Source organism: Phocoena phocoena, chromosome 5, assembly GCF_963924675.1.
Source record: "Phocoena phocoena chromosome 5, mPhoPho1.1, whole genome shotgun sequence".
Taxonomy (NCBI): Eukaryota; Metazoa; Chordata; class Mammalia; order Artiodactyla; family Phocoenidae; genus Phocoena; species Phocoena phocoena.
The window spans coordinates 67,756,248-67,781,083 of record NC_089223.1 but is presented as its reverse complement, the minus strand read 5'-3'; the positions used below and the strand labels follow the sequence as shown (position 1 = coordinate 67,781,083).

The 24,836-nt window shown below is 37.2% G+C and overlaps 1 protein-coding gene across 1 annotated transcript in view; it reads left to right on the top strand.

Moving 5' to 3' along the window:
- The window catches only part of SLAIN2 (SLAIN motif family member 2), a 78,895-nt gene extending 61,290 nt beyond the window's left edge, over window positions 1-17,605 (top strand). The window contains exons 7-8 of the mRNA XM_065877952.1: window positions 15,399-15,717; window positions 17,090-17,605. Of these exons, the coding sequence (XP_065734024.1) occupies window positions 15,399-15,717; window positions 17,090-17,156 (386 nt within the window). The 3' untranslated portion in view covers window positions 17,157-17,605. The remainder of the gene's footprint in view (window positions 1-15,398; window positions 15,718-17,089) is intronic.
- The last annotated feature ends 7,231 nt before the right edge of the window (window positions 17,606-24,836 follow it).

The following is a 24,836-nucleotide window of genomic DNA, read 5'->3' as shown; positions in this document are numbered from 1 at the left end:
TAACCACTGTCTGATTTTAGAGATTATCATCACCCCATAAGAAACACCATGCCCATTAACAGTCACTCCCATTCCCCACTCCTTTCCAGTCACTGGCAACCACTAATCTTTCTGATTCTGGATTTGCCTGTGCTGAACATTTCATATCAGTGGAATCATACAATATGTGATCTTTGCAGCTGGCTTCTTTCAAACAAATTTTGTCTATCCATTCATCAGTTGGTGGACATTTGAGTTGTTTTCACTTTGTACCTGTTGTAAATAATGCTGCTAATGCTGCAAGTGTTTGCTGGTAGCTTATTTATTCTTATCTATCAGTCTTTTCGTATGTATGGAAGAAAAGCTAGCAAAACCTGTTCCCAGGGGTTTCTTCTGCCTCTTATGTTTAATAAATATTCTCTTGATAAATATATGCTTACAAAAATAATGGTAAGTACTGTACCCTAATGAAAGAAGAAATCAAGGGATTCTATGTCTTGTTTTTTTATGATTACTTGTCAGCCATTACAAACTTAATATGCCTTGGTGTTGTATATTATAAAACCTGCATAGGATAGTAGCCCCACAAATAAACTTTCTGAGTCTAGTTGAAAATTAAAATGGCGAAAAAGACATTTTAATGTCTACTCCCAGAGGTGTTTCTCTTTTGGTATTACCGAGAGGTAAAGAACACCAATCTGGGAGTCAGGAGACCTGAATTCAAGTCCTGACTTTCCTGTTTATTTGCTCAGTTGATTTCTGTGGTTGTGGCAATTTTCCTTCTCTGTAAAGTGGAAGGGTTGTAGTAGTTACTAGTATCTCTTTTAACAAGGATTTTTTAAAAGTTATTTATCTATTTATTTATTTATTTTTGGCTGCGTTGGGTCTTTGTTGCTGAGCGTGGGCTTTCTCTAGTTGTGAGTGGGGACTGCTCTTCATTGTGGTGCTCAAGCTTCTCATTGTGGTGGCTTCTCTTGTTGCAGAGCACAGGCTCTAGGCACACGGGCTTCAGTAGTTGTAGCACGTGGGCCCTAGAGCACACCAGTTTCAGCAGTTGCGGCTCGTGGGCTCAGTAGTTGCGGCACGCAGGCTCTAGAACATGCGGGCTTCAGTAGTTGTGGCGCTCAGGCTCAGTAGTTGTGGCTCACGGGCTCTAGAAGACATGGGTTTCAGTAGTTGCTGCTCATGGGCTCAGTAGTTGCAGCACGCGGACCCTAGAGCACACGGGTTTCAGTAGTTGCTGCTCGTGGGCTCAGTAGTTGTGGCACATGGGCTCTAGAGCACAGGCTCAGTAGTTCTGGCACACGAGCTTAGCTGCTCCGCAGCATGTGGGATCTTCCCGGATCAGGGCTTGAACCCATGTCCCGTGCATTGGCAGGTGGATTCTTAACCACTGCGCCACCAGGGAAGTCCTAACAAGGATTCTTTAACTCTGTAGTGAGAGAATCATATTTACTTCGTCTCTGTGGTCTTTAATAACCAGAAATTATTTTAAAGTCTTTATTATGTCAGTAACCTGTTGCCATCATTTATGGTGCATAGACCATTGAGTGACTGGAATGATATACCTATAAAGTAAGGGATAGTTGACAAGGAAGTTTTTGGGGTTTTTTTTGCGGTACGCAGGCCTCTCACTGTTGCGGCCTCTCCCATTGCGGAGCACAGGCTCCGGACGCGCAGGCTCAGCGGCCATGGCTCACGGGCCCAGCCACTCCACGACATGTGGGATCTTCTCGGGCCGGGGCACGAACCAGTGTCCCCTGCATCAGCAGGCGGACTCTCAACCACTGCGCCACCAGGGAAGCCCGACAAGGAAGTATTTTTATCTTTATTTTTTAAATAATTGAATGGCATATGTACTTTGCTCCCCATCAGTCATGGTAGCCAGTGTTTGACAATGTGTGTATTTTTATTGCAAACTGTGCATTTATTGGATATTTACATATTTTTAAAAATTATACAATTAATGTAATTTGTAGTTTGGTTGGCATATGACTGGGAAGATAACCACTTGAAGTGTCTAGTTTTTATATTGCAAGATAATGTTTAATATTGAGATATATTATTTGTAAAACATTTTGTATTCAGTGAGTATCAAGCTAAAAACAGTATACAGTTTACTCAATTTGTCCATTTTAAAGTGCCTGCTGAATTATACAAGCCTTAATTAGAAAATAAACTTACCATTTTTATTAAATGCTTATTGAAAGACAAAAATGAATATTGAAAAATTAAGAATCCTCATATCACCCACCATTCCATTTTAGAGATGACTTGGACACCACAGTTAACATTCTTAGTCATATCTCAGTTTTATAAATAGAATTCTAATTCTTGCTTGGAGCCGATAACATTCCTTCATTTTGTGCCTTGATTCAAGTATAATTCTCAGTATCCACAATGAGTAAAGAGAAACTATAACCTGCTGTCATAATTAATTTGGGTAATGGAGCCTAATTTACTTAATCCCTATGTTTTAGTTAATTTATAAGGACAGCTTAGGAGAGTCCTGAGTGACATTGTTGAATATCTTTCCAGATAACTGAGCTGCAGCAGGCTGAAAAGCACCATCTTCCTTAGATAAGGGAGGCATGGATATGATACGCCTTACAAATCCTATAATACTTTACATTTTACCAACAGTTTACTTACACATTGCTCATTTGATCTTTGCAGCTAACCTGTGATATTTGCCGAGATTTGTTTTATTAGATTTACATCTGTATATTCTCTTTTTTGGGGTGCAGTGCAAATGGTATTACATTTAAAATTTTTATTTCCATGCATTTATTGCCAACGTATAGAAATACAATCGATTTTTGTATGCTAATCTTCCATCCTGTGACTTTCCTGAACTCGAAATTTCTGGAAGGTTTTTTTTGTTCTTTTGTTTTTAGATTCCTTGGGATTTTCTTTGTAAACAATCGTGGAGAAAGTTTCTTTCTTTCTTTCTAATCTATATGTCCGTTATTTCCTTTTCTTGTTTATTGCACTGGCTAGAACTTCCAGCATGTGTTACATAAGAGTGGTGAGAGGCTATATCCTTGCCTTGTTCCTGATCTTAGAGGGGAAGCATTCAGTCTTTCATCATTAAATATAATGTTAGCTGTAGATTTTTTGTAGGTGCTCTTTATCAAGTTAAAGTTCCTATTCCCTGTTTTTCTGAAAATTTTGTCATGAATATGTGTTAAATTTTGTCAGACACTTTTTTTACATCAATAGGTAGGCTCGTGATTTTTCTTCTTTAGCCTGTTATGGTGGTAGATTACATGGATTGATTTTCAAATACTGAACCAACTTTGCATCCTGGAATAAATCCCACTCAATCATGGTATATAATTTTTTTTATGTATCACTGAGTTCTGTTTGCTAATATTTTGTTAAGGAGATTTATGTCTATTTTCCTGACAGATATTGGTCCATAGGTTTCTTTTTTGACACTATCTTTTTTGTCACTGTCTAGTGACACAGTAGTTTTTGGTACTACTGGTGATACTACTTTCATAAAATGAATTGTGATGTGTTCCCTCCTCTTCTGTTTTCTGATAGAGAGTGTATAGAATTGGTGTTAATTCTTCTTTAAACCGTTGGTAGAATTTTCCAGCAAAACCATCTGGGCCTGGAGGTTTCTCTTTCAGAGGGTTTTGAATTATGAAATCAGTTTCCTTAATAATTATATGGCCATTCAGTTTATCTGTTATATACAAGATGAGTCGTGCTAGTTTTTTGAAGAATTGGTTCATTTCATCTAAATTGTCAAATTAATGTGTGTAGGATTGTTCTTAGTACTCCCTTATGATCCTTTTGATGTCTTCAGGGTCTGCAGTGATATCCGATTTCATTACTGATATTGGTAATTTGTGTTTTCTCTCCTTTTTATTTTGTCAGGCTTGTCAATTTTATTGTCCTCTTGAAAGAAATCTTTATTTCTTTGATTTCTCTGGTTTTCTTTATTCAGTCTCATTGATTTGTGCTCTTTATTATCTTCTTCTGCTTGCTTTGAGTTTATTTTACTTTCTCTAGGTTTTTGAAGTAGGAACTTAGATTACTGATTTAAGACTTTTCTTTTTCCTAATTATGACCCACAAACTTTGATATTTTGTATTTGAATTTTTATTCCATTCCATGTATTATAAAATTTCTATCGAGAAGTATATCATTAGTTTTCAAGTGATTTTTTTCATCTTTTTGTTACCTTTTAGTTATTGATTTCTAGTTTGATTGTATTATGGTCAGAGAAAGTACTCTTTGTAATTTCAGTTTTTAAAAAGTTGTTGTAATTTACTTTATGGCCCAGGGCATAGTCTTATTTTGGCTTATATTCTGTGGACACTTGAAAAGAATGTATATTCTGCTGTTGTTTAGTGGATTGTTCTATAAATGTCAGTTAGATTCTGTGGTTGGTGGTGGTGATGTTGAGTTCTTACATGTTCTGTCAGTTGTTAAGAGGGGGGTGTATAAGTCTCCAACTATTGTGAATTTGTCTGTTTCTCCTTTCAGTTCTGTAAGTTTATCCTTCACATTTTTATAGCTCTGTTTAGTACATACACATTTAGGATTGTTTTGCCTTCTTGGTAATTTGACCCTGCTTTCATTATGTTATCCCTCTTTGTCCCTGATAATTTTCTTTTGCATTATCTGATGTTAATATAACCATCATGCTTTCCTTTTGTATTATTTGCTTGATATATTTTTTCCATCCCTTAACTTTCAACCTCCCTATATTTATATTTATATATATATATATATATATATATATTTTTTTTTTTTTTTTTTTTTTTTTTTTGGTACACGGGCCTCTCACTGTTGTGGCCTCTCCTGTTGTGGAGCACAGGCTCTGGATGCACAGGCTCAGTGGCCATGGCTCATGGGCCTAGCCGCTCCGCGGCATGTGGGATCTTCCCGAACCAGGGCACGAACCCGTGTCCCCTGCATCGGCAGGTAGACTCTCAACCACTGTGCCACCAGGGAAGCCGTATTTTTATATTTGAAGTGAGTTTCATAAAGACAGCATAAACTTAGGTTATGTTTTAAATGCATTTCTGCCAAATCTCTGTCTTAATAATTGGTGTAGATGGACCATTTACATTTCATGTAATTATTGATATGCTTAAGTCTGCCATTTTATTTGTTTATTGTTTTTTCTCTTTTTCATTTCTCTATTTTCTTTTTCCTGCATTCCTGTGGGTTATTTGAACATTCTTTATAATTCCGTTTTGACTTATATATAGTGTTTTTTAGTCCATATGTTTGCATATGTAGTGGTTGCATTACATTACATTATGTATACATAACATCATATATACATATCACAGTCTGTTGATGTTGTCATTTTATCAGTTCAAATATGTAAACCTTACCTTTTTTTTTTGCGGTACGCGGGCCTCTCACTGCTGTGGCCTCTCCCGTTGTGGAGCACGGGCTCCAGACGCGCAGGCTCAGCGGCCACGGCTCATGGGCCTAGCCACTCCGCGGCATGTGGGATCTTCCCGGAACAGGGCACAAACCTGTGTCCCCTGCATCGGCAGGCGGACTCTCAACCACTGTGCCACCAGGGAAGCCCAAACCTTACCTTTTTTCATGTACCTTTACCCTCACCCCATTTATAATTGTCTTAAATATTTTCTTTAAATAATATTTCAACAACATCAGTGTTATAATTTTTTCTTCAACCTGCATGTATAATTTTGAAAACTCAAGGAGAGGGAAATCCTATGTGTCTGCCCATATTTTTGCTTACCTTGTTCTTTCTTCTTTTCTGATATTCCAGGTTTCCATGTTTTTATCATTTTCTTTCTGTTTATAGAATCTGTTTAGCTGGGGATTTTGGGGGGGAGGGGAGTCTGCTGGCCACAAATTGTGTTGGTTTTCTTTTGTCTGAGAATGTCTTGATTTTTCCCTTAGTTCTTCTGGGATATTTTCTCTGAGTATAGGATTCTGGGTTGACATTTCTTTTAACTCTTGAAAAATATTTGCTACTTTTCTCCTGGCCTCTGAGGGCTATGATGCGAAATCCACTGTTGTTAGAATTCATTTTCCCCTATAGGTTAGGTATTATTTCTTTCTCTGATTTCAAGGTTTTTTCTTGTGTTTCATTTTCAGAAGTTTATAACTATGATGTGTCTTGGCATGGATTGCTTTGGATTTACCTAGTTGGTGTTCTCCTAGTTTTTTGAATCTGCAGGTTTATGTCCTTTGACAAATATGGGAAGTTTTCGTATATGGGAAGTCATTATTTCTCACAGTACTTTTTGTCCTCTCTTTCTCCTTTCCTCCCAGTACTCCATTGGCAAGAAAATGTGGGTCTTTTCTTGTAGTCCCACAGGTCCCCAAAAATTCTGTTCAGTTTTTTCTTTTTTTTATTGAAGTAGTTGATTTATAGTGTTTTGTTAATTTCTACTGTACAGCAGAGTGATTCACTTATATATATACACACACATTCTTTTAAAAATTCTTCTTCATTATGGTTTATCACAGGATATTGAATTTAGTTCCTTGTGTTATACAGTAGGACCTTGTTGTTTATCCATTCTAGATATAATGGTTTGCATCTGCTAATCCCGAACTCCCAATCCATCCCTCCCCTACTGCCCTCTCCCTTGGCAACCACAAGTCTTTTCTCTATGTCTGTGAGTCTGTTAATGTTTCGTAAATAGGTTCATTTGTGTCATATTTTAGATTCCACATATAAGTAATATCATATGGTATCTGTGTTTCTCTTTCTGATAATCATACTTAGTTATATTATCGTACTTAGTATGATAATCTCTAAGTCCATCCATGTTGCTGAAAATGGCATTATTTCATTCTTTTTTTTTTTTTTTTTTTTGCGTACATGGGCCTCTCACTGTTGTGGCCTCTCCCGTTGTGGAGCACAGGCTCAGCGGCCATGGCTCACAGGCCCAGCCGCTCCGTGGCACATGGGATCCTCCCGGACCAAGGTCCGAACCTGCGTTCCCTGCATCGACAGGCGGACTCCCAACCACTGCGCCACCAGGGAAGCCCTATTTCATTCTTTTTTACAGCTGAGTAGTATTCCATTGTATATATTTAACACATCTTGTTTATCCATTCATGGTTGATGGACATTTAGGTTGTTTCCATGTCTTGGCTATTGTGAATAGTGCTGCTATGAATATAGGGGTGCATGTATCCTTTTGAATTGTAGTTTTATCCAGATATATGCCCAGGAGTGGGATTGCTGGATCATATGCTAGATATATTTTTAGTTTTTTGAGGAACTTCCATACTGTTTTCCAAGGTGGCTGCACCAACTTACATTCCCACAAATACTGTAGGAGGGTTCCCTTTTCTCTACACCCTCTCTAGCACTTGTTATTTGTGGACTCTTTAATGATGACCCTGTGACCCTGACCAGTGTGAGGTGGTACCTCATTGTAGTTTTGATTTGCATTTCTCTAATAATTAGCGATGTTGAGTTTCGTTTCATGTGCCTATTGGCTATCTGTATGTCTTCTTTGGAGAAATGTCTATTTAGGTCTTCTGCCCATTTTTCAATTGGGTTGTTTCAATTGTTTTTTGTTGTTGAGCTGTATGAGCTGTTTGTATAGTTTGGAAATTAAGCCCTTGTCCGTCACATCATCTGCAAATATTTTCTCCCATTCTGCAGGCTGTCTTTTTGTTTTGTTTATGGCTTCCTTTGCTGTACAAAAGCTTGTAAGCTTGATTAGGTCCTATTTGTTTATTTTCACTTTTATTTCTATTTCATTGGGAGGCTTTTTTTTTTTTTAAGTCTATTTTTTCTATGTTCAAATTGGGTAATTTCTTTTGTTCTATCTTGCAGTTCACTGGCATTCCCCCAGCCCCCATTTTGCTACTGAGCTCATCCACTGAGTTTTTTATTTTGGTTAATGCATTTTTAAGTTTTAAAATTTACATTTGATTCCCATTTCTCTGTGTCTTCTATTTATTTGTTGAGACTTTGTATTTTTGCATATTTCAAGTGTTAAGAATTACTCATTCAAAAAATTTTATGATAGCTACTTTATTTTTTTTAATATCTTTATTGGAGTATAATTGCTTTACAATGTTATGTTAGTTTATGCTGTACAACAAAGTGAATCAGCTATATGTATACATGTATCCCCATATCCCCTCCCTCTTGAGCCTCCCTCCCACCCTTCCTATCCCACCCCTCTAGGTGGTCACTTAACACCGAGCTGATCTTCCTGTGCTATGCAGCAGCTTCCCACTAGCTATCTATTTTACATTTGGTAGTGTATATTTGTCAGTGCTACTCTCTCACTTCGTCCCAGCTTCCCCTCCCCTCCCTGTGTTCTCAAGTCTGTTCTCTACATCTGTGTCTTTATTACTGCCCTGCCACTAGGTTCTTCAGTACTGTTGATTTAGATTCCTTATATGTGATACCTACTTTAAAATCTTTGTCAAATAATTCTAACGTCTCTGTCATCTTGGTGTTCACATCTCTTGATTGTATTTCTTTATTTAGTTTAAGATCTTCCTGGTTCTTGGTATGATAAATTTTTTTTTAAATTGAAATCTGGACATTTTCAGATTATGAGAGTCTAGATCTTATTTAAACCTACCCTTTTATGAAAGGGTATGTCTTTCTCTGACACCACTCAGGCATTTGGTGGATATGGGGCAGGGGATTTCATTACTGCTATGGGAATAGACGCACAGGTTCCCCACTCAGTTCCTGTTGACACCCAAGGGGGAGGAACTGACTGGGTGGAGGTAGAAATTTTGGCTCCCCATATGGTCTCCACTGAAACTGTGTTGAGGGTGGTCTTACTACCAGTGAGCAATCATGAAAGTCCTGACTCTCCATTAGTCCTCCTCTGACACCAACCCAAGAGGAGGGAAAAGAGCACCTCATTACTTCCTTCTCTCTTACCTCCCTGGATAAGGTGTTTGTAGGCCTTGTTCAGTCTCAAAAGGATAGAAGTCCAGGCTCCCCACTAGCCTTTGTTAGCACTGGTGACAGTAGTGCCACAGTTTTTTCTGTTGTGTTTGGCTGGAGCAGAGCAGTTATCTAAAAGTTTTCTTTCCTAGTCCTTTGGCTAGAGAGAGCAGATTTTTTTTTTGGTCTGTCATACCCAAAGGTCTTTTTGGGTTGCTGCCTTCTTCACTTTTAATCTGGGATATATGAGGCAAAAGAAAATCCTGGGAACTCATTACCATGTCATCTCTCAGATCTCAGGGTTCCTGGGTAGTGTTTCTTCTCTCCATGTTTCAGTCTTATGTCTGTTTTATATACAGTGCCCACGGTCTTAAATTATACTTACTGGGAGAAATAGGGAAAAGTTCATCTATTCCATTTTCCAAGTGGAAGTCTGAGATTCACATTCTTAAAAAATTTCAGGAGACAGCCATTTCCCTGGCATAACTATTAATAGTTAAAATGGTGGTCAGAAGTTTTTCCAGAGGAAAAGGCTTTCACAAAGCCTATTTTCAAGATGAGCTTTGGTGAGACATTCCAAACATTATAGATATATTCCAGTATTTATAAAGCTGTGATGTAGAAATGAAGCACTCTCAGGGACTTCCCTGGCGGCACAGTGGTTAAGACTCTGTGCTCCCAATGCAGGGGGCCCGGGTTCGATCCTTGGTCAGGGAACTAGATCCCACGTGCATGTGGCAACTAAGAGTTCACATGCCACAACTAAGGAGCCCATGAGCTGCAACTAAGGAGCCTGCCTGCTGTAACTAAGACCTGGTGCAAGCAAATAAATAAATACTATTAAAAAAAAAAAGAAAGAAAGAAATGAAACACTGTCAGCCTCATCAAGATGATCTGCCTAATTTCAGCATACCCTCTACATCAGTCACCATAAGAAAGAAGCCTAGGACTCCTTGGTCGTCTCTCACCTACTAGATTGTCGTTCACAATGTCTTAGTGAATCTCTTAACCTGACCTCATTTCTGTCTATCCCCAGCTCTCCAGACTTTTCCAAAATACTCCTTGAAACTCAGTGATCCTCCTCTGAACTTTACTGTTCTTGCCTCCTATCTGAAACCTGCATCCCCACCAAAACAAAATCCCAGTCAAAAGGCTGCCAAGTATGATAAAAAAAACTAGGACTGAAGGTGGCTTTTCTGGAGTTGGTACTGGAAGGAGCAGGTCTAGGTACCACCCTTAGATAGTGGCTAGAGGATAACTTAGACATAGAGTCTCAGTTATTCAGTGAGCTTCCAGGAAGACAGTGAAACAACTTGGGCAGAGACAAAGGTGGGACTGCAGGGAATAGAATTGAGAAAACACTTTCATAGTCACCTATAGAAAGGGGAAGATGGATTATATAAGGTAAAAAAAAAAAAAAAAAAACTTCTGTGAAGATCATGGAATTTGCAATTCAGGGTACTTGGATCCTGTGGACATCTTGTCTTCAGTTTTCTACCAGAAGAGACTGTAACAGTTTGTTGGATATAATTGATTCAAGATATAATTGGTTCATAATTATTCTCAATTATGGCCTTACTTTAGAGCCCCTTATGGAGTTTTTGGGGGGTTTTCGGTTTTTTTTTTTTTTTGGCTGCACCCTGCAGCATCCAGAACTTCCCCAACCAGGGATTGAACCTGCACCCACTGCAGTGGAAGCATGGGGAAGCTACCACTAGACCACAAGGGAAGTCCTGGAGTTTTTTTTTTTTTTAATCAGCTTTACTCAGGTGGAATTTTAAATGCACAATTTTAATTACAAGAGTATACATTCATGCAGCCAGCCTAGTAAAGTTATCGAACATTTACATCATCCCCCAAAGTTTTTTTTGTACTTCCTCCCAGTCAGTTCTCCCAGCCTCAGGCAAATATCTGATTTGTGCTTAGTTACTGTAAGTTAGATTTGCCTAATTTTTGAGAATCATCCTTGTTGTATCAGCAGTTTTCTCCTCTTTGTTGCTGAGTGGTATTCTGTTGTATGGATATACCACAATTTGTATACCTATTCACCTGCTGATGGACATTTGAGCTGTGTCCAATTGAATGGAGTATTCTATAAGTGTCAGGTCAGCTTGATTGATGGTGTTGGTCATGTCTTTGTCCTTTCTGATTTTCTACCTATTTGTTTCATCTATTACTAAGGAGTGTTGAAATATCTAACTAATTATGGACTTTTTTAGTTCCTTTCAGTTATGTCTGTTTCATGTGTTTTGTATATTTGTTTTGGGGTATACATAGCTAGTATTCTTATGTCCTCTTGCTGAATCGACCCCTTTAACTTTATGAACTCTATCTCTGATGGTAATTGCTTTCTGATATTATTATAAACACTCCATCTTTTTCATAATCGGTTTTGTATAAGGTAACTTTTTCTATCCTTTTACTTTTAACCTGTGTCTTTATATCTAAAATGTGTTTCTTTTAGATAGCATGTTGCTCTTGCTTTTTTGTCCATACTGGCAATATTTACCTTTTAATTGGAGTGATCACTATTCACGTTTAATGCAGTTATTAATATGGTTGGTTTAAAATCCGTCTCACAACTTGTTTTCTCTTTGTCTCTTCAGATTTTTGTTCCTTTTCTCCTTTGCTTTCAGTCTTTTGGAATATCTGAGTACTTTTTATATACTACATTTTATTTTCACGGTTGGCTTACTTTCTATCTCTTTTTTTTTTCTTTTTATTAAGTGGTTGCTTTAGAGTGTGCAGTGTACATATTTAACTTATTACAGTTATCTTCAAGTAATATACCACTTCACTTATAATGTAAGAACCTCAGAATAGTATATTTCCATTCCTTCCCATTTTTTGTGCTACATTTATCATTTACTTTTACTCTCTTTATATATATTATATTAAATCACAGAGAATGTTTTTGTTAGTTTTAGTTTACAGAGTTATCTTTTAGTGAAATTAAAAATGATTTATTAAAGATCTTTTATGTTTCCCAAAATATTTACCATTCCTGGCACTGTTCATTGCTTTATGCAGATCAGGGTTACCATTTGGTATCATTTTCCTTCTGCCTGAAGAACTTCCTTTAGTATTTCTGTTAGTGAAAGACTTGCTGGCAACAAATATTCTCAGATTTTGTTTGTCTTTAGAAGTCATTGCTTTGATGTTAGTTTTGAATGATAATTTTGCTGGATATAGAACTCTAGATCGAAGTCTGAGTTTTTTGGGGTTTTTTTTTTACATCTTTGTTAGAGTATAATTGCTTTACAATGGTGTGTTAGTTTCTGCTTTATAACAAAGTGAATCAGTTATACATATGCATATGTTCCCATATCTCTTCCCTCTTGCGTCTCCCTCCCTCCCACCCTCCCTATCCCACCCCTCCAGGCGGTCACAAAGCACCGAGCTGATCTCCCTGTGCTATGCGGCTGCTTCCCACTAGCTATCTGTTTTACATTTGGTAGTGTGTATATGTTCATGCCTCTCTTTTGCTTTGTCGCAGCTTACCCTTCCACCTCCCCATATCCTCAAGTCCATTCTTTAGTAGGTCTGTGTCAGAAAAAAAAAAAAAATTTGTTTTTTAAACTACTTAGATACTTGAGTTTATAGTTATCATCAAATTTGGAAGATTTTCAGCCATTCTTCAAATCTTTTCTGTCCCACTTACAACCCCTTTCATCTGGGACTCCAGTTGCATGTATTAGACCACATGATTTTGACGTGTAGATCAGTAAGGCTTTATCATTTCTTTTTTGAGTCTTTTTATTCTCTGTATGCTTTAGTTTAGATAGTTCTTATTGTTATGTCTTCAGCTACCTCTTCTTCTGTAACATCTAAATTGTTATTAATTCCCATCCAGTGAACTTAGCACTTGGAATATATTATAAGTTTTTCATCTTTAAAAGTTCTATTGGGAATTCCCTGGCGGTCCAGTGGTTAGGACTGTGCTTCCACTGCAGGGGGCCCAGGTTCGATCCCTGTTCGGGAACTAAGATCCTGCAAGCTTTAGGGCATGGCTAATAATAATAACAATAATAATAGAAAAAATATTTTTTTAAAAAGTTCTATCTAGCTCTTTAAAAAAGCTTTTATTGGGCTTCCCCGGTGGCACAGTGGTTGAGAGTCCGCCTGCGATGCTAGGGGACACAGGTTCGTGCCCCGGTCCGGGAAGATCCCACATGCCGTGGAGCGGCTGGGCCTGTGAGCCATGGCCGCTGAGCCTGCGCGTCCGGAGCCTGTGCTCCGCAACGTGAGAGGCCCGCACACTGCAAAAAAAAAAAAAAAAAAAAAGCTTTTATTACCTCACATTCGTATATGTTTTTTTATATCCTTAAGCTTATGTGTAATAGTTCTTTTTAAAGTCCTTGTGTGGTAATTCAGTCATTCCTGTGACTTCTTAATCTGTTTCTCTTGACTAATTTTTATCCTAGTTTTGGTTATCATTTTACTATTTCTTTATATGTCTACTAATTTTTTATTGGTTAGTGGACATTGTGAAGTTTTATGTTCTGTGCTGGATTTTGTTACCTTCTTTTAAATTGTGTAGACTTTGTTGTGGTAAACAGGTAAGTTTTTTATGGGTTAGTTTAATCCTTTATAGCAGGGATCAGCAAACGTTTTCTTAAAGGGCCCAATAGTAAATATTTTAGGATTGTGGGTGATATGGTCTCTGTTGTAAATTTTCAGCTACTCTTGTAGCTGGAAAGCAGCCATAGACAATACAGAAACACATGAGTATTGCCATATTCTAATAAAATTTTTTTTAAAAAAGCATTTTACTTTCCCATGGTGGTAGCTTGCTGACCCCTGTTTTAGTGGCTTGTTTTTAAGTTTTGTTTGAGTGGATTTGGGGTAGCTTTATTCTAGAACTAGTTTATTTCTTTTGGAGTGTCCCCTGATTGCCCTGGGTGTTTGACAAGGATTCTCTGATCTAATTGGTTGAAACTCAGATGTTTCCTAGTCCTGTATGAGCTTTGGAAACTGTTCGGTTTACAGTGCTCCAGGCCTCCTTTGCCCAGTGTCATGGAGCTTCACTTGGTGCATGCACAGCTCAATATTCCAGCAAAGGTTCAAGCAGACCTCTAAGCTGAGTTATATAGGTCTTCTGGAGCACCTCCCTCCTCTAAGGTAATCTTCCCCTCAGATTCCAAGTTTAGTCTTCTCAAGTCAGCAAGATAACTTTGATCTACTCTGGATCCTCCTCCTCACTCTATAATCCAAGCCCCCCCCCCAAAAAAAATAAGCCAGGGTGCCAGTAGAGCTCACCACATTTATTTTCCCTCTCTCAGGGATTACAGTCCCATACTGCCTGTTGTCCAATATTTGAAAACTGTTCTTATGTATCTTAACTGGGTAAGCCCTGTCCTGTTTTTGTCAACATGGTTGGAAGTGCCTATGGTGGTTTTAAAATAAATATCTTGATTTCCATTCCAGACTAGATTCTCTAGGGGTGGTGCCTAGGCTCCCCCCTCACCCCGCCAACCTTTTTTTAAAGTTTCTTCGGATTCTGACACACAGTCAAACTTTCTTCTACTCATATCCTTGGCAAACTAATGGAGGTTGAGAGAGAATATGGTGACTCTGATTCATTTCTCCCCTGCACTCTCCTCCCTTCCTCTCCCCACCCCCCACCGCCCAATTCACTCTGAACCTCACCCCAGAGTTCTTTGCTAGGTAAAGCATGTTAAGGTAATATTTTTTATTTATATTGTATATAGCCATTCATGGGCATTTGAAGAAACCTTCCAGAGATGATTTATCCAAATAGGATAAACAGGAAAGGATGAATGTCCCCCAGGACATCTGAACTTACAATGCTAAGGGACCACTACAAGAATAAAGTTTATTTGAAGTCTTATTTTGACTTAAAAATTAATGCAAATTGTACATTTAATTCTTTCATATATCATTATTTGTTTCAAAATGTATTTTAAATAACCACTTAGTAGAATTGACATTCCAGCAAAATGTACCATCTTTATCCTGTGACATCATATACCTCTTGATATGCCCCTAACTAGATTTATAACTTCCCTACTTGGTGAAGCACAACAATAGAAGCAGGTTTAGTTTCTAAATTATAAGTTACACTATGGATGATGCAGGACTTGGAGGTACACTCTCCAGATACTAGATACATGTTTACATGAATGTTTCTTTGAGGGGAAAGTGTGTTTCAAATTCCAGTCAGCTGTCTAGTAGTCAGCATTTTTTTCACCTCTAGAATATGGCTTAGGTTGGTTTCCACAGTAAAACAGAATGCTGCAGTGCCTTTTCTGGTTTTGTAGATTCCTAGCTGATCTAGTTAAAACACTGTTGTCAAGGATAGTTGCAATCCTCTGAGTAAGGACTTGGTTACTTAAGCGCTACCAGTGATCGATCGATCTATCTATCTATCTCCCTAGAAATATTCTTTATTCCTTGCATTTCTGTAGAGTGAGTTTTCATGAATACAGATGTACTGGTGCCCAGTCATAAAGCAGTGGTTTCACTTGCACTTGGTTTCCACTGAAAACATTGATTTTTCTTTGCCATTCTACAGTACCTTCTCCAGGCAAATTCCGCTCCCCTGCAGCACCATCTCCTTTGGCTCTCCGGCAACCAGTAAAAGCATTTAGTAACCATGGCTCTGGTTCTCCTGGTAGCCAAGAAACAACACAACTCATGCAAACCACCTCCTCACCTGGGCCTCCCATGGTTCAGAACACAGTCCCAGCAAATCCTCCCAGCAATATCAACAGCACTACTCTAACCAGACCTGCAGGGACAACTGTGATGAGAAGTGGCTTGCCCAGACCCAGTGCCCCTTCTGCTGGGGGTATACCAGTGCCTCGCAGCAAACTTGCACAGCCTGTTCGCAGGTAAGTGGCAAATGCCCTGCTCTGATCTTCTTGAGCATAGGGAAGTGGGTAGACTGGAATTATCCTCATCTCTGCATTTGATAGTGAAGATCAAGAGTCCTAGTGGGTTCCCACTAGCATCTTAGTACAATTTGAATAAAACATTACTTTCCTTACTTAAGAAATTCTCACTTGGGACATAGGGGTATTATATCACTTTGTTACAGGTTAAATTTGCCCAGATGCCTAACATGACTAAGTATCTTGGTGAACTTCTAGAAAAAATTGTTAGAACCACTTCATTTGGATGTGGTATTTGTTCATTTTGAATATATTGATATTCAATAAAGATACTAAAAGCATAATAGAACCTAGAATGAGATTTAAGATAAAACTTCTAGCCATCAGGTCTGAGTATGTAATCCAGGAGGGTGGTTTTCAAACCTTGCTACAATTCAGAATCTTCTGTGGAATTTATGTAAATATAGAGGCCTAAGTTTTACCCACAGAGAGGAGATCTGGTATGAAGCCCAAAATCTGTAGGTATGCTGTTTTTAAATTTGTTTGTTTAATCTTCAGGTGATTCTGAGCCTAGCCAGGTTTGGAACCATGTATCTGTAGTCTTCATCTACCTTTCAGAAATGTGCTTACCACTATCAGTAAACTTAGGTGTCAAATATAATTAAACTTGAAATATTTATTTGCATGAAAAAAGTGCTTTTGTGCTGTAAGCATTGAAACTGAATTACCCATACCTCTTTTATTCTAAGATAACATATTACATTTCTGAATTCAATAGAGTATAACAGCTTTTTGCTACGTACTAGGCTAAATAACATATCTGTACCTTATTTAGTTTTTACAATAGCTTTAAACTTGTAGGTACTGTTATTATGCCTATTTTTCAGAGGAGAATATTAAAATTTAATGAGGTTAAGTAATTTACCTAAGACTTCAGCTAGTAAGACCTTCAGTTCTAAGTATGTCTGACTTCAGAGTCCTTTTAAGCACTGTCCCATTCTGCCTCTCTCGTGATGGTGACACTACGCCTCTAATATCACATTCATTAATTTGCCCCTCAAATAAATAAGTAAATAATAAGCTTGGTGATCCATTCAGTTGGAAAAGACAAGACAATCTTTTCTCTTACTCAAGTGGCTATGTTAACAAAAAAGAGGTTAGTGCAGTCACCTGATGCCCAGTGAAACTTGAAAGTTGTAGACATGTTGAGTGTGGGATGGTTGCGCTAATAGCTTTTTAGAGCTTTGATCTCAGCAGTGCCCTAGAACATTGGATCGTGATGCCACCTGCAAAGTAATTAATATATGTGGAAGATAAAATGGTAATGTTCCATTAAAACTTGCAAATCACCTTATAAATTGCTTTATTTCAGATCCTTGCCAGCTCCTAAAACCTACAGTAGCATGAAAGATGACAGTTGGAAAGATGGCTGTTATTGACCAGCAAAGACAAGAATGCAGAGTCCACAGCTTCATGGATACCCCTTCACCAGGCTAAGAGACAACTTTTATATGCAGACTGTTCAGATAAGACTCTTGGGATTTATAAAATCCCAGCCCTCTCTGTCTTAATTAGCACAAGTTGACAGAGATGATCAAGCAGCACTTTAATGACATTTAACATCAGATGTGTTTGGTAATCATACAATCACTCTCCACGGAATCACTTTTAGTTTTGTTTAATAGAAACTAGGTTGATTTTTTAATATTTGACAGAGGCCAATATCTGGGCAAAAAACTAATGGATGCCAAAGAGAAATGCCCATTTGTAAATGAGAGAGTACCTTTGTGCACAAGAAACTGGTGAATTCAAGCTATCCAAAACTTCACATTCAACCTAATTTACTGTATAAATAGTATCAATAAATATTTGTGTTAATGAGAACTAATGTTCTGACTACTTATCTAAAATGTTTCACTAGTGTTTCACTAGTTCTCCAGGAAACTAGATTGAGATGGCAGGGGGGCAGGGTGGGAAGAAACCTGGGCTAGAGATTTAAAACATGATACCTAAATTTGGAAGGATCCTATAAGTTATTTTTGCAGATTCATTAGAAAAATTATTTTGTTTAATCTTAAGTTTTGGGTGTAGCTCACATATCACCACCACAAGTTAGTGTTACAGCATGCATCCATCATGTTGCATTGACACATCGGACTTCTGTGTGTTTGTTTTGATTGCCAAAAGGGCTTAATATCAGTTGTACAATCTTTCTAAACTTTATATCTCCTGGCTCAGGAAAGATAGCCTTTGCTATTGAAGCCAACTTCTTCACATGCTGTCATCTGTTACAGAACTAAGAGTTCTTGTTTTTATTAGCAGGTTTCCACGATGGGAAAGAGCAAGTAGTATGCGTGTTTATTCTTGATATAAATAACACCACCTCAGTGCTTACAACCTGGAACAAAACCATACAGTAAAACCGGGGAGGGAAATCTATGCACTTACCTTACAAAATCTCTGGTAATGACAGTTGTATTGTTACTATTAATTGACACAGTAGCCTATTATGTGGTGGGAAATTATAGCCTGCTGAATCCTACTTAAGTCGATCCACTTTAAACTAACTGTTTCAAAACATCCTTTGAAAATACTGCCCCTTTTAGATTCTGCCTGACATCAATTTTTTGCAGTTTTGGTAACAAATGAAACCTACTGCATACGACTCTAAGCTGTTAAACACTTGCTCTATGATGGCCCTTATGTATATCTTGGAAATCACTTATTTTGGTTTTTATTCGACTATTACCAGACTAAAACTTCCTTCTTCAGCAGGCTTCTCATTTTTCATGGTGAAGTCTGTTTTTAAGTATTTAATTTGAACAGCTCTAAAATATTGGCAGCTGGGTCACTAAAGGATTTTAGATATTTGAACATAAGTTCATTTCCTATTAGTCAAACACATTCTGTAAGTTGGCAAAAGAAATTGAGAGAGAAATGGGAAGCTTATATTCAGGATAGCACTGAGGTTGATAGGTTGAGAGAATGATAAAACTTTTAAAACCAAGACCCCTGTTCTGCCATGATGGACCCCATGGTAGTCTTTATTAGCTTGACCAGTAGGGAGTCATTCAGTTAGCACAAACAGCTGGAGATTCAAAATGCCAGTGCTAATGTATTTTGGTGTTTCATGCAAGGAAGAAATTTTATCCATGGATTTGAGGGTGATGGGGATGGGTCAGGAAAGGATGGCGCCAGAATTCCACATGATGATGAACTTAAAAATGTTGCTTTTCAGAGGAAGATAAAGCATCTGTTTTGGGTAGAGGGGTATCGCATGTAAAAATCTAAGTAAGTAAAAGAAAGAACTAGCCACTGTCTCTTTTTGAAACCACATATACACAAAAGAAAATAGGTCTCAGTTTTCAGTGCAACATTGGAAAAAAAAATGCTGCAATCTACTAATTAAAAGGAATTTTAACCCTATTACAAAACACCCATTACATTTTTAAGTTAGATTATCAGTTTCAAAAGGAATATTCAGGTTATTTAACTTTGTTTTTAAATGGCTGCATCAGAAAAAACATGTCTATTTTTTTTAAATTAAAATATTTCATCACTTGTTAAAAACATATTTGGATCTGAGTTGGGTAAAGTATTATTTTACCTGCTGTTGTACTACCACAGACTATTGGCTTTTAGTTTCCTAAAGAGAAAAATTGCCTATTTACTAGAAAGCCTTTGTGTATTGCCAATTTTTCTGTTTGGGAAAAATCTAAGGATTCACTGTGGTTAGTCTTACAGATGAAGTGTGGATTTGATAAACTAGTGCCTATGATTTTAACTTATGTTTGATATATAGTAGTAAGGGTTTTATGAATGTTGATTATTTTTTTGTGCCAACAGCCCAGAATTGTCACTTATATGTAAGCAGAAAGCTGTGAGCTCTGCTTCCAAAGTTATTTAATTTTCTCAGTGTTTGAATGTTATTTTTTGTAAGTGTGTTAATAAAAGTGTAAAGAATTGGAAAAAATATAAATATTCTTAACTCAAGCATTTGCTGGATCATTTTTCTACAAAACTTGTTTGTATAATATAAAACGCTCTCTGAAGGGTTGGCGTTTTTTGGTTTTCATACCCTGGAAATCACATTTTGTAATACTGGGGACCATTCATAATTGTCAGATACTTTTTAAAATTATTATCTCAGTACGTCATTTTTATAAAAAAGTTTTTCTGAAAGGAAATTAGATACATGTGTCCCCAGATGTTTGTATAACTCTAGAATGATCTAGACTATGTATATTTAACTTTTTATTGAATGTACAGGCGTCCATTTTTGACGTTATGCATGGTCCTTTTAGATCACATGAAGTTTGATTTGCAAAAACATTTCTATAGCCGAACTTGTATGTGTGGTTGCCTCCTTAATAAACAACCTGACCATAATGTTTATTATTAAATTTATATTTGTTTTTTTAAGTGTTTTATTAATTTCTGGGTATGGTAAGATCTGCCACCCCTTCCCACCAGTTGCCTACAATTGGTAATACTAAATAGCTCAGTTGATTTTTTAAAAACACAAACCCAAATCATATTGCCCTCCAGACTTGATCTCTGTGAGGTTGGAATATATCATGTTGTATTCTCTCTGCCCTAGTTATTTCATATGTGGATTATTTGGGGGTAAAATTTGTAGTTTACTCAAAATTGCTATTTTCCTGGAACTTTTTAACTTGCTGTGAATTGATATCTAGTTAGAAAAAGGTAGCATATGTAAAACAAGCAAAAAACTATTATATAAGAGTATCCAGGAGGGAAGGTTAATTACTTTTTCAAACCAAATATGAATATTTGTTTAGTTGATCATGTGCATCTTTCTCTTATGGATAAACAGAAAATATCAAGAATCGTACACTGTTTTATTAGTTCCCTGCATCCCTTTTGGAAGTTTTTACTGTCCTCCATGTTAAAATTAGTCTCACTAATGAGTCATAAGAAATGACACCTTCCTGCTTGAATTTTCTCCCAAGCCAACCTGAAAACTTTTAAGAACCATTTAAAATTAAATGCCATTATACTTGTAAATTAATGAATGAAAAGTTTACTTAAACTTGTTATATATCCTGTGTAACAGGAAAATGTTTATGGTGGTTCTTGTGAACTATTTGCTGTATCAAAGTTTAGCTTTGAATTACAAAATAAAATAAGAATAAATGTTAGTGAAACTAACTTGGAGGGAGGTAGTGAACAGCATGTTCACATGAGCATGAAGCCGAAGTTAGCAACCACTAACATATTTGAATGATCTAAATAAAAGTCTGAGTAGACTAAATGGCCCTCTGGTTACTAGTATGAAAATGGAACGGATTTCACTCATGGACCTTAGCTAATACAACTCAGTTAAAACTATTAACTGCATGCTAATTTCACAGCACTTCTTTACACTGGATAACTTTAATGTTTTCTCTTTAAAAAGAAGGGGAAAAGAGCTTTTTTCTTCTGATTTTAAAAATAATAGACCCATTTCTTTTTTACTTAACTGAAAATACTAAGAAATATAAAAGGGGAAATGATCACACATTTCACCTTGGGATCCTGCAATCCCACCTTCCAGAAATAAATATTTAAGTGCTGACCTTAACATGGTTATAAAATGCAGGTATCTCCCACATTTCAAAGGTTCACTGTATGCCACTTTGCTTTTATGAAAGACCTATTAGTAGCTGTTTTCACTAATCAAAAGAAATATAAAGAGTATTTTTGCTTTTATGGAAAAAGGGGAAAGCAAAAATAGCATTCAGTGTTTATTTTGCAGGGAGCAGTGTGCCCCCCACTGCGAAGCTCCTTCATCAGGAACTACTCAGCATCTCAGCATCAAGCCACCATAGCTTGGAACTATGTGAGCATCTGTGCTTTATCTTGATTTATTTTGTGTATCTGTTAGTAAGATGTGTCCTCAGATAATTGCTTCTTCACTTCATGCCATTTCAGCTTAGGAAAGGTTTCATAGAAATGCTTCTACTTTCAGTAGCAGGAGAAAACTATTAAGTGGAAGGGTAAGAAGTCTATGTTTAAGATGAGAAAATACTTTTCACTTACAATGCTGGCATGAGTTTGCTTTTGAAAAGAGGTGTATATTAACTGCCTACTGAAAGAAAGCATGACACATTTCTCAATTCCTGATTGTAGATATTCCTTGATTTAAAAAAATATATTGTTTGTATCTTTATAACATCAATTGGTTTCTGTTATGAAAAATTATTTTAGCAAAGTAGAGAAACAGTAAATTATAAAGAAGAAAAAGCACTAATTCCATAGGTAATCACTCACTTAATTTAAGGATATTGTCTTTTTTCCCCCTAATGAAATTGGGATTATATTCATGATTGACATTGTAACTTTTTCTTAACTCTGAGGTCACTGAGGACTGCCATCATTTAGATTGGTTCTGCTTGGGGAGAAATAAGTTCCAGAAAGAGTATACAGATATTCCAAAACTTTACCAAATTTATATTCTCATATTCTTTATATAGTATCTTTTATTGACACTTGAGCTTCCACCCTACCCCACCCCAGTCTACCAAGCCATGAATTGACAGTATTGGTTGAGTACAACTCCCGTTTCAAAATAAAATACCTCTGAAGAAATAGGCACAACCAAATAAAGAATCAAGATAGTCTAGATTAGAGTTCTCAGACTTTAGAATCACCTGACAGACTGGTAAAATGCAGATTTCTGCACCCTACCCCAAGTATTCCTGTTTAAAAATAGAACCCTGGTCCCAAGAACAAAACTTCTAGGACTAGGATTCCCCAGCACAGGTCAGATGCCCATTACTGGGCTAATTGACTATGGCAGGTGATTGGGGTTAAGTAAAAACCACGTAGCAAAAACCAGGTAGCTCTTGTGAAAACCATATGGAGAGAATGAGGGAAGACCGTTTTCCCTGAAAGTGGTGCTATCCCCAGTAAGTAGGCCTAGTCTTGAGCAAACAAAACAGTAGGTACTTACACAAATGTCTCAGTGTATATCGCATAGAATGGTTATTTCATGTCAATGGTCATGTTTTCCTGGAGAAAACATTTGTAGTGAGAGGGAAGGTTCCGATAGTATTTTTGAGCCCTTGGCTCAAATTGTTCATGAAGCCTAGTATCATTCCTGCCTTGAATTCCACAGAGCGCCTCAGTATCCTTATTATAAGTTCCCGTTAATACAAAGGTTGATTTAAGCTAAGATTCTGGCATCTGCCACCAGAAGGAAGTTAATTTTTTTAACTTTTTAAGTGTTTTTTAAATTGATATATAAAATATGTACAGAAAAGTGTACAAAACAAATGTTCAGCTGAATGAATTACTGAGTAACTATAATACATGTGTAACCACCATGTAGGCAAGAATTAGACTATTAAGAGCACCCCAAAAATATTCCCCTAATGCCATCTGCCAATCACTACTTCCTTCCTCCCCTTCAAAGATAACAGGTATCCTGACTTCCAACATTATAATTTAGTTTTGCCTATTTTTGAACTTTATCTAAATGTAACCAGACACTTTGTAATTTTTTTCTGCCTATCATTTTGATTAAAGGCTAAAAGTGGTGTTTCTGTCAGACTTGGCAGTAAACAACAAAGATAATGTGAGATTCACCTATGTTTCTGATGTCACTGTAGTGTGTTCATTCTCCTTGCCATATTATATGCCATTTTATAAATATATTACAATTTATCCATTCTAATGTTGAAGGACAGTTGGGTTGTTTCCAGTTTAGGCCTCTTGAAAATAATGCAGATTTTGACTTCAGGGATAACCAAGATGGAGTAAGCCCTCAAAAGCCCTTCTCTCCCACTTAACAACTAAAAATTTTGGACAAAATGCAAAAGACACCTACCTGAGGACACTGAAAAGTAAACAAAAGCAGGTGGATTGGGAGGAGAGTCAAACCTGGAGAAGAGACCCATACAGGGATGAGTTTTCCATTTTTTTCCTCTTTTATCTTAGCCCTGAGCTCAGAGAGGGCACCCAACAGAGCTGTCATAAGGACTCCTCTGATAGTTTGAACCAGAGGAAATTCTGAGGGAAAACCTATGAAAGGAAAATCCCCAAAAATGAGAAAAAAAAATAGCTCTTGGAAGCTAGGGCATGTTGGGGGCTTTTATTTTTGCTTTTCTTTCATGATTTGTCACTGGTGAGCACCCCAGTTAAGCCCTGGTAGCAAACAGTGCCAACAGTTAAAATTGATGGGAAGCCTGTTTTTCTGACAGAGGAAATGGGAAAAGAACCTGTGCAGTTTGAAGAATGTGAAGATAATCCCCATTTTTCTCCACTCTCTCTGTCCTGAAGGTAAACTGAGTTGTGGTAACTGCACAGTAATAGTGATGGAGCTAAAATTCTGAGAGAACCCTTATATCTGGTCAGAGGACAGGGCAGAGGTGCCCTTTGGGGCAAGGGGGGAACTGATGAGAGAGCTGGAGAAAGCGGTCCTTTATGTTTTGATTAGTGCAAGCACCAGGCTTACCCCTGAGCTACACATACTCAGACCCAAAGCAGCACAGCAAAGCCTTTGAGAACTGAACTAATTTAAACCACTGAACATGACACAGCCTAACTGTGTCTGTCATGCACTGAGCAGTGCACGTGTGAGGTAGATCCCACATAGAATAACAAAGCCTTTGTAAACTAAACTGACATTGGAACCACAGCCCACAGAAGATGGAACAGAAGTTGCATTCTGAACCTATCTAGGTTGACTGTTTAAACAAACAAAAATCAACATTGTCCAGAACATTTTAATGGGACCTAGAGTCTAAAGTCTATAATATTCAAAATGTCTAGCATATAATCTAAAATTATTCAGCCTGTAAAGAACCAAGGAAATGAGATCATTCCTCAAGAAGTACGACAACAAATGTCAACACCAATATGGTCCAGATGTTAGAATTATCAAACTTTAAGGCAGCCATTATAACTATAACATGAGACAAATGAAAACACTCTTGAGATGAATGGAACTATAGAAGTTCTCAACAAAGTAGAAATTTTTTTTTCAAAAAAAGGGAAATTTTAGAACTGAAAAGGTACCTGAAATTTTAAAAATTTACTAGATGGATCCAGTAGCTAACTGAAGATGACAGAAGAATCAGTGATATTGAAGGGAGATCAATAGAATTTATTAAACC